At 31.5% G+C, this 10,535-nt stretch overlaps 1 protein-coding gene across 1 annotated transcript in view; it reads left to right on the forward strand.

Annotated features, from left to right (window-relative positions):
• LOC110029458 (multiple inositol polyphosphate phosphatase 1) overlaps window positions 1-10,535 on the forward strand; it is a 64,411-nt gene that overhangs the window by 12,379 nt on the left and 41,497 nt on the right. The window contains exon 3 of the mRNA XM_020731760.1: window positions 9,599-9,895. Within this exon, the coding sequence (XP_020587419.1) occupies window positions 9,599-9,895 (297 nt within the window). The remainder of the gene's footprint in view (window positions 1-9,598; window positions 9,896-10,535) is intronic.

Below are 10,535 nucleotides of genomic sequence, written 5' to 3' on the forward strand. Positions count from 1 at the left end.
ATATATTGTAAAAATATTTTTATTTAAAAATTTAAAAACACTCCGAGCATCACATTTAAGTACAACAACAGCTTTAATTCATTTGGACATATAATCAACGACAAATAATATATATAATTTTTCAAATGAAGACATAAATGGTCTCATAAAATCTAATCTCCACACATTAAAAATTTCAACTTCCAATATATAATTTAAAGACATTTTGTTTCTTCTAGAAATATTTCCTACCCGCTGACATCGATCGTATGTTTTAATAAATTCATTAACATCTCTAAAAAGAGTATGCCAATAAAATCCAGCTTGCAAAATTTTATAAGCAGTTCTATTTATTCTAAAATGTCCTTTAAAATGTCCTTCAAATTCGTCCTTCAAATTCAGAATCATGATATCTTTCAATTATTTGTTGAATTTCTTCATCAGACACACACCTAATAATTAGATTTTTACATTGTTTATATAAATATGGGTCATCCAAAAAATATTATTTGGATCATATATAAATTTTTTTAATTGTTGATTCTTAATATCTGGTGGTAGAGTATCATTTACAATATAATTTACTATATCGGCATACCACGGTGTATCTATTTCATCAATACTATATAATTGTTCATCAGAGTAATTTTCTAAAATTTTATTTGCAAAATTAGTTAATATTTCTTTTTATAGTCTAGACAAATGATCAGCTATTTAATTTTCATTTCCCTTACCATCAACTACAGAAAAATTGAACTCTTGCAGTAGTAATATCCATCTAATCAACATTGGTTTAACATCATTATTTTACATTAAATATTTAATAGCAGAATGATCTGTATGCACTATATATTTAGTTTCAATTAAGTAAGGTCTAAGTAAGGTCTAAATTTATCAAATTTATCAAAGGCATAAACAATAGCTAATAACTCTTTTTCAGTAGTAGCATAGTTAATTTGAGCATTATTCAGTTTTACTAGCATAATATATTATTTTAAAAATTTTATTGTGTTTTTGTCCTAAAACAGCTCCAATAGCATAATCACTAGCATTGCACATTATTTCAAATAATTTTTACCAATCAGGTGGTACTATTATAGGTGCAGTGATTAATTTTTCTTTCAATAATTTAAATGTTTTTATGCATTCCTCATTAAAATCAAATTTTGTATCTATTTCTAAAAGTTAGCATAATGACCTAGTTATTTTTTAAAAATTCTTTATATAACGTTTGTAGAAACTAGCATGTCCTAAAAAACTTCTTACCCCTCTGACCGTAGTCGGTGGTGATAATTTTTCAATAACCTGAATTTTTACAGGATCTACTTCCATGTCATTTTCAGAGATTTTATGTCAAAGTACAATTCTTCTTGCAACCATAAATTGATATTTTATCATTCAGAGTTTTACTAGCATAATATGTTACTTTAAAAATTTTATATTGTTTTTGTCCTAAAACAGCTACAATATCATAATCACTAGCATCACATATTATTTTAAATGATTTTTACCAATCAGGTGGTACTATTATAGGTGTAGTGATTAATTTTTCTTTCAATAATTCAATTATTTTTATTCATTCTTCATTAAAATCAAATTTCGTATCTTTTTCTAAAAGTTAGCATAATGACTTAGTTATTTTTAAAAAAATCTTTATATAACGTCTGTAAAAACCAGCATGTCCTAGAAAACTGCTTACCTCTCTGACCGTAGTCGGGGGTGATAATTTTTCAATAACTTGAATTTTTGCAGGATCTACTTCCATGTCATTTTCAAAAATTTTATGCTTAAGTACAATTTCTCTTTCAACCATAAATTGACATTTTTCCCAATTTAGTACTTGGTTGATTTTTTTACATAATTCTAGAATTTTTTCTAAATTATTTAAGCATAATTCAAATGAAGTCCCGAACACAGAGAAATCATCCATAAATACTTTCATTCCATACTCAATCAAATTACTAAATATTGACATCATAATCAAATTACTAAATATTACTAAATATTGACATCATACATCTTTGAAATGTTGCAGGTGCATTGCATAATTCAAAAGACATTCTATGAAAAGCAAATGTTTCATAAGGACTTGTAAATGTTGTATTATCTTGATCCTCAGGAGCAATTAGAATTCCTTGAATATCCATCTAAAAAGCAAAAATATGGATGGACTTAAAAATCGGTAATATTTGTTTCCAGTCAATCTATCCAACATCTGATCTAGAAAGGGTAAAGGAAAATGATCTTTCCTGGTGGCCAAGTTTAATTTTCTATAATCTATACAAATTCGTCAACCAGTAACTTGTTTTATTGGAATTAACTCATTTTTCTCATTTATTTTAACGGTCACTCCTTTCTTTGGAACACAGTTAATTGGGCTCACCCAAGCACTGTCCGAAAAAAGATATAATTTCAGTATCTAACCATTTTAAAATTTTTTTTTTAACAACTTCTTTCATTATTGAGTTTAATCTCCTCTGAGGATCAATTTTAGGTTTATATTGTTCATTTAATAAAATTTTGTGCATACAAATTAAAGGAATAATTCCTTTAATATTTGTTAAAGTTCATCCAAATGCCTTTTTATATTTTTTAACATTTCTATTAATTTTTGTTTTGAATTTCAGTTAACTCAGAAGATACAATAACAGACAATGTAGATGAACCTCCTAAAAATACATATTTAAAATGAGTAGGTAATACTTTCAGTTTAAATTCATATGGTTTAATACTTGAAGGAATAAGATTTTTTTTATCATTTTCCAACAAATCTAAAATTTTAAATTTGTATTTTAAATTTAAAGTTTCAAATTTGTCCTAAATATAATCTAAATTCTCTTCTTTTATTTCAATCTCATTCTCACGAAATTCTTCTTGCGTTAATTTTTTTTCAAACTCTTTCTTAAATTGCTCATTACTTAGATAATCTGTAATTTTCATCATAAAACATCATTTTTCTTTTTATATTGTAGGATATTTCATAGCTTTTGCAATATTAAAGTTTACTTATTCATCATTAACTCTCATTATTGATTCTCCTAGCTCTCTCTGTTGCAAGAAATAGTCTCCCCAAAATAATAGGAATCTTTTTATTTTCCTCCATATCTAATACTATAAAGTCTACAGGAAAAGTCTTCTAATACTATAAAGTCTACAGGAAAAATAAATTTATTCACTTTTACTAATACATCTTCTATAACTCTTTAAGGATAAGTGATTATTCAATCAGCTCACTGAAGAGTTACAATAGTAGGGGAAATCTCTCATAAATCTAAACGTTTAAAAATTGATAGAGGCATAAGATTGATACTTGCTCCTAAATCACATAAGACTCTTCTATAAAATTTTCCACCAATTGCACAATGTATAGTAAAACTACCAGGATCTTTTAACTTTTCAGGAAGCTTTTTCTGGATAATAGCGTTGCACTCTTCACTAAGTGTAACAATCTCATGATCTACAAACTTCCTTTTATTGTTTAGTATATCTTTCATAAATTTCATATAATTTGATATTTTTTCCAAAGCTTCAATGAAATGAATGTTTATCGAACTTTTTAAGAATTTACAAAAATTTTGTAAATTGTTTTTCTTTATTTTTCTGTTTTAGTCATTGAGGAAACAGAAGTAATCGTTTTTCTTGGAGAACTTGTGTTTGTTCATTTTCATTATGGTCACTTTCCATCTCTTCTTTCTCCTCATCAACTTCAGTTTCTCTTTGGATTTTTGTTTCTAACTTATTTTTCACTTCGTAATTGAATTACTTTAATTTGTTCTTTATTTTGATCTTTGAGATTAACTTCTACAACACTCGGAAGATTTTCTGAAGGTATGTTACTAAGTGCTGTAGCAATATGCCCTAATTGATTTTCAATATTTCTAATTGCAGCCCCTTGATTTTGTATTTAATTTCTCATATTCAATATTACCTCTTCCATGTTACAAAGCCTTATGGTGCGTTTAGGGCAACTTATTGCTACGTTTGGCGTTTTGAAAATGCCAAAATGGCATTTGGTTTAAACTTTCCCCTAACATTTTGAGAACTACGTTTAAATTTTATTAAAGGAAGCGGGCCGCGAGATGGAACTCGCGTCCCGCTTCCAAGAGCTGTGTTTTATCAAAAATACCTCCTGTGCCCTTCTCTCTCCTGTGGCGAACGGAGGAAGATCTCGGGATCGTGAGGGCTCGCGTAGGGGACGGCTTAGGAAGAATTCAGAAATTCGAGCGGTGATTTCTCGCGCTAACGAGGAAGGGTGTGGCGAGGTGGTCTGATCTGTGAGAAATTTGGGCGTCGGATGGCACAGAACACCCTGTCCACGGATATGTCGCTCTACTGCACTCACGTTCCCTATATCTAGAGGTGACAATCCCCATTGATGCCACCCTCGATTGTCGACCACTGTTGCGTTTGGCGATGATAGGATCAAGGACAGGTGCAAGAAGAGATGGAGTTTCATTTGTTGCTAAATTCTCTCTCAGCGGACTTTAGCGAATACTAGCATAGGTTGATAATAATGGTCCGTAATCCGCAAAAAAATGTGTTCTGATCCACCACTCATCGTTGAAGATTTTTTTCCCTTTATTTTTTCTATTTCTTTCTCTTGTTATGGGTTTTTCGTGCGCATTATTTTAAAAAGCTTGGATTGGAGAGGCGTTAGGGATTATTTTAAAACGCTTGGATTGGAGAGGCATTAAGGATTATTTTAAAAAGCTTTGATTGGAGAGGCAAAATTGTTTTTAAGATTTACGATGACTTGGAAGGATTTCAGAATTGTGTCATGGTTGATGCAGTATTGGAATTTCCGATGATGTCAAATTAGTGTAATATCGATGCATCTGATATCAAATTGGTGTAGTGTGTGATTTGTAGATCTAGGAGATCGATTAACTGAGCGCTTAAGCAATCGAGTGGGTTGTTAGTAGGAGAGATATATAAAAGATAATCCATGAAGGCAGATCCAGTCACAAGTTTTTCGCAAGAAGGATTAGATTTAAACTTTTTGCTTTTCTGTTAGGTGAAGAATCTTTGTTATGAAATTTATAGGACGTTATAGAAGATAATCTAGAATGGTCATTTATCCAGAAAAAGTTGCAAATTAGTTGTTTTCCAAACGCACAAACTAGACAGTAAACAATTTATCCAAAACAGAAGCAGAATAATCATTTATTCAGAAATAGTTGTTTTTCAAACGCACAAACCAAATAGTTAGCCAGTTTATCAGGATAAGTTGCTGATAAGCATATTATTAGGATAAACTGTTTATCTGGATAAGCTAGATAAGTTGTAGCTGCCCCAAATAAACCCTAATTAGTTGCAAACAATAATGTTTTGAGTACTATGTGATTAGAAAAAAAAACTACCTTCTACATGGAAAGAATTTGCATGCGTAAGACGTACGCAGCGCTGCGTACGATAGCCAATAGGATGAGGCCACGTATGCATCGGCGACCCCACCTCTTGTAAATTATAAAATAAATAGGTGTTTTGTCGCGCGTGACCCATCGACCCGGCCCAAGACGGTAACTTGATTGTAAACGCTCTGTACCCATGCAATTCCTCCCGCGGTCGGCTTCCAGTAATGCGTGTGTAATCCCATTGTAACCCGTGTGTAACCTTCCCCCCTCTGGCAGCAGTACCGCGCGTATAACCTGAATGTAACTTCCCTTTAACCTCGTCGCCGCGGAACCGATAGTGTACCCTTCGTGTAACTCGATTGTAAGTGCGATGTAACAGACTATTAAGCCCGTCGCCGCGGAGCCGCGCGCTTAATTACCTACTTGTAACCTTTGTATATCCTCCGTAATAGTGTCTTATAACTAATCTTGGAAAATATAGTTGTGTAAAATTTATAAAGTTGGCTCTGTTTTACAACAGATGTGGTATTTTAGTAATAATAACATTAAGCTCTTAAGATTGAGATTCTACGCAAGTATACATATCGTTATCAAGTAATATAAGACTTTCTGTTTAAGTCCCAAATATCGATTTCACAGGGAAGGTTTAAATTTGAAATAATAAATTAACTAGAAAATTTACAAAAATCAAACGAAATTACTGTCACTAATTTCGAATGTTAAAGATAATATCAAAACTAAATTACTTACTACTAACAGAATTTAAAAGCAGGGTTTAAAATTAATAACTACTAAATTATGTTTATGTGATGAAGTTTTCTAATATAAAAAAACATTTTTTCCACTACAATGAGTTTTGGTGAAGTAAGGTGAAATAAATGGTTTAGATATGTATTGTGCCAAATATGAGCAATTTAATTCTTTACCCTGATTGGGTGTTATAGAAAATCATTGACTAATCTTAGGTTTAGTCCCTAAATTCGTGGCTAGGCTAGGAGAATATTGGCTCCCACTCCAGAGCTCTCACTTCCCTTTCCTTGAAGGCTAACTCTCGTTTTAGTTTTTAAACACTAAGATTGAATTGGAGATTTTTAGTCTGTCACCCTAGAATTCTCCAATTCTACACCCAACAAAGTATATTTTCCTATATTTGCACTTAATTTCATGAACGAGATACTTTTTCATGAACTCAAATGTAATTCTCACTCTGTTGTAGAGCTCATACTTCATTTCTCATATCATATGTTTTACAACATAGTTTAACAATTCAATTGGTCAAATCAAAAAGTAAATTAAGAGTGAAGTTAAAAAACCATCACAATTTATTTTAAATTTTAAAATTTTTTTATTTTAAATTTTAACATTGGTACATCCACATTATCTCTTCATTTCACGATATCTCAGAGTAGGGGGAAAAATAAATGAATCTACTCAGACTTCATGAGAAATATACGACAAAACATAAATTTCATATATAAAAGAAAGTGTATACAACAATAATAAACAAACTAAACAAACAACATTTATCTGAAACTCTTTCTCAAAGCAAATCCTTTGTAGTTTCTCTTAGGTAATGTAGGAAGAAAAAATCTCTCACTTCTCTTCCTCTCCAACACTTCTTAGAGAAGAATTTATACTTAAATTCACCGTAAAAACTCAAAACTATAAAAACAATAACTAACTAATGGTGTGGAATGATGTGAAATGTAAGTGTGTGAAGAGGAAAATTGAAAATTAGTGGAAGAAGTTGAAATGGTGCGAAGAAAGGGGAGTTTTCTGATCGAATTTCGGCCCTAAATAGAGCTTAGGTCGGTTCTCCAATAGGTGCATCCAAAAACTCTTCAAAAAGCTTCCAAATTCGTCGAATCTTCTAGAAACAGGGCTTCCACCGACACTGGCGCCATCGGCGCCCATTCTGGCACCATCGGCGCTAGAGGTGCGTAATTAAATCCCATGTCTCTTTCAAATGACGTCGTCGGCCTCCAGTCTGGCACCGTCGGCGCTGAACAAATTTTTAACTTCTATATTTTTACTCCAAATTTCATACTTTTTGCTTTCTTTTTGCTCCAAGTCCTCAAAATCAATAATTTACAATAAAATATAAAAAATATCTTCCACTAAAGTCCAATATCACCAAAAATGAGTATAAAATATGGGTTTAAGAATGCATATATTTTTGGTATATCAAGCACTGAGATATGTTAAGGCCCTATGCTGAAAGGAGCGCTCGGAAAATCACAACTATGATAGGGAAATACAAGGATCTTGTTTAGGTATCCTCTAACAATAGTCTAACCTAGTTCCTCTAACACTGAACTTAAGGCTTTCCTAGAAAGACAATCACAAGAATGGAAAGGATTCACCTACGCGAAGGTTAAGCGATGTCCAAAGCTTTAAAACCCGACCAATTGCTTTCCACAAATGACAACACGACGTTGGGAGGCTCCATCAAAGGGAGAAGAGGAAAATATGGGAGCAAGAGGGAACCACACGCTCTTGCCGTTAGAAGAACGGGGAAATTCCTAGAAGCTCTAAGGTTTGGAGGCTCCACCAAAGGGAGGAGAGGAAGACGTGGGAGCAAGAGGCATCTGAGAGCATCACTTTACAACTCAAGACAATTAATTTCAACAATTCAATATTAAAACATGCACTTAAACATAAGTACAAATTATATTAGGAGTTTGAGAGAGAAAGAGATCCCAAAAGAGAATGCCCAGAAAGAGCTTGAACTTGATTAATACTTCAATCTTTACATATCCTCCAAATTGATTCCATAATGAAATTTACTATCTTGGTGTTCATGTAATAATTTCCTTATCATTTCATTTCTTGTATGTTGGGAACAAAATGATATGAAAACTATGACAAAATAACACAACAAACATTAAAAAAAGTTAAAGAAAAAAACCCCAGTGACTCTTAAGTTACCTGTTACTGGAACCTTTGTAAATAAGTAAAACTTTTTTTAATCATAAATTAAAAATATAAATATGTGATTTTATATTTTTTGGAACTTTTTTCAATTGGTAAGCACCCCAACTTAGTCTAGTGAGATTGATCATCATATTTGTGGTTGTTAATAATAACTTAGCTTGCAAGAAATATTTAGCAAATCATTTAGATGAAATTACTCAAAATTTATAATTATCATATCACTAATAAGCTACATATCATTCACCAAGGCTTAAAGGATCAATAGGAAGAATTAGTTTTTTTTTCCATGATTTTAAAAATCGGACTGGACTAGCCGGTTCGACCGGTTCAAGCGTGAACCGGTCTTTTAACCGGTTCGACTTAATCTTAAAACAATTTCTGCATAGAACCAGAATTGTAATGGTCAGAGTTGGGGTTAAACCGGTGAACTTGTCCGATTTTTAAAGAACCATTGATCAAATATTGTTCGATTTTAACATTTGATTTTGATTGGGTGGCTCGAAATAAGATATTTAAATTAAAAGTGGAGAAATTTTCCTCTCTCAAAAATTTGATTTAGAATATTATTCGAAATATTATAAGTGTCTTAAATTAACATATTATTTATTGAATCCAAAAAATATTATTATTACATCATTTAATTATATTAAAATAATATCATCCAGTTCAAATTTTGATTTAATTATTGAATATTGAACATCTCATTCCTCTGGTTTGATGTCATGTCTGATTTTCATAGCATTGGTTTTTTTATTATTGCATGCATGCAAGAGTTTGTGAATAAATTGGGTGTGTCATGCGGGTGTGGGATAATGTAAGGGATCAGGTTTTATTGTGTTTATTTTAAGTTTTTTTTTTTTAATTTTTCCTTTTAAAGGAAGTTAATCATCTTTGGAAGGTATTAGGCAAAGGGCCCCTGATACTTATTTAAATATTCAGGATTTTGAAAAACAATGGTTCTTATTAGTTCACAAGGGAAGAAGAATTGATTGAACGAAAATGATGCGGGCTTTAGTTTATTGTAATTTGTTGTGATAGATAATCTTGTGTAAATTCTTTTATTCTTATTTGAAGTTCCTGCCAGAAGCGCCTTAAAAACCATCTAGTTTTTGTAGAAAGTAAGATACACAAATTATATGCTTCATATTTAGGGAAATCCTTAATGTTGCTTAATGAGATAAATGCAGATTCATATAAACTTTTATGTAATGATGCTCCTTCTCGTTTTTCTTATTTATTTTGGCATCATTTTTTGTTAGTTTCAATATTGTTTCCTTTTTCTTTCAACTGTAAATCAAACAATATTTGTGACTACTAAATTGATAATGTAGGCAAGGCATGGAACTCGATCTCCCACTAAGAAGCGGATTAAAGAGTTGGATCAATTATCAATTCGCTTAGATGATCTGCTTAATCAGGCAAAACATGGAGGGAAGAGCCATTTGAACAAAATTCCATCCTGGTTGCCTGGTTGGCAATCTCCTTGGAAAGGTAGGCAGAAAGGAGGGGAGCTAATAAGTAAAGGAGAAGATGAACTTTATCAGCTAGCTTTAAGAATACGGAAAAGATTTCCAGAATTGTTCAATGAGGAATATCACCCGGATATATTCTCAATTAGAGCCACTCAGGTAACAACATTTCTTACTAAGGCATATAACAACAATATATGTTTGATTTAATTAACAGAAGCACTCTCGAAACAAAATTTCTTCCAATTATTTAATCTTAACTATTTATGTGCTGCTGTTTTGGTTTTATGCTAAACTTCTAGTCTTCATTCTACTTTTGGGATAGAGGATACATCATTAGCATCCGTCTTTTATGGAATATTTTGCCATTGCAGCTGCTGTGAATTATGATATAGCTGAAATTACTCCTAGAATTAGTAGTGCATTTCACTCTTAGGAGAAAAGGATGGCAAGGAAGAATTTAAAACGCATTCTGGACCGAATCAGTCGAAATAACACTAAAATTGTAATGAAAAAGGGTAGGGATTGAAGGAAATATTGAGGGTTGAGAGGTGGACACAGTTTTTTTTTAATGTAGTTTTATACTAAGTAATGAAATGAATACCATATAGACAACTTACAAGGAATTGCCAAAAAAAAAAAACGTTAAAAACAAAAACAGAATTAAAGAACACCTTATAGAAAAAGAGAAAGTGACCATCTCATAGTTGAGGAGATCCTTAAAAAGCTATTATTTAAAGTATTTAACTTGTATCCTGGTGATTCTTAAGTAATGATATATATATATATATATATATAT

This window comes from Phalaenopsis equestris, unplaced genomic scaffold (assembly GCF_001263595.1).
Source record: "Phalaenopsis equestris unplaced genomic scaffold, ASM126359v1 Scaffold000573, whole genome shotgun sequence".
NCBI classification, from domain to species: domain Eukaryota; kingdom Viridiplantae; phylum Streptophyta; class Magnoliopsida; order Asparagales; family Orchidaceae; genus Phalaenopsis; species Phalaenopsis equestris.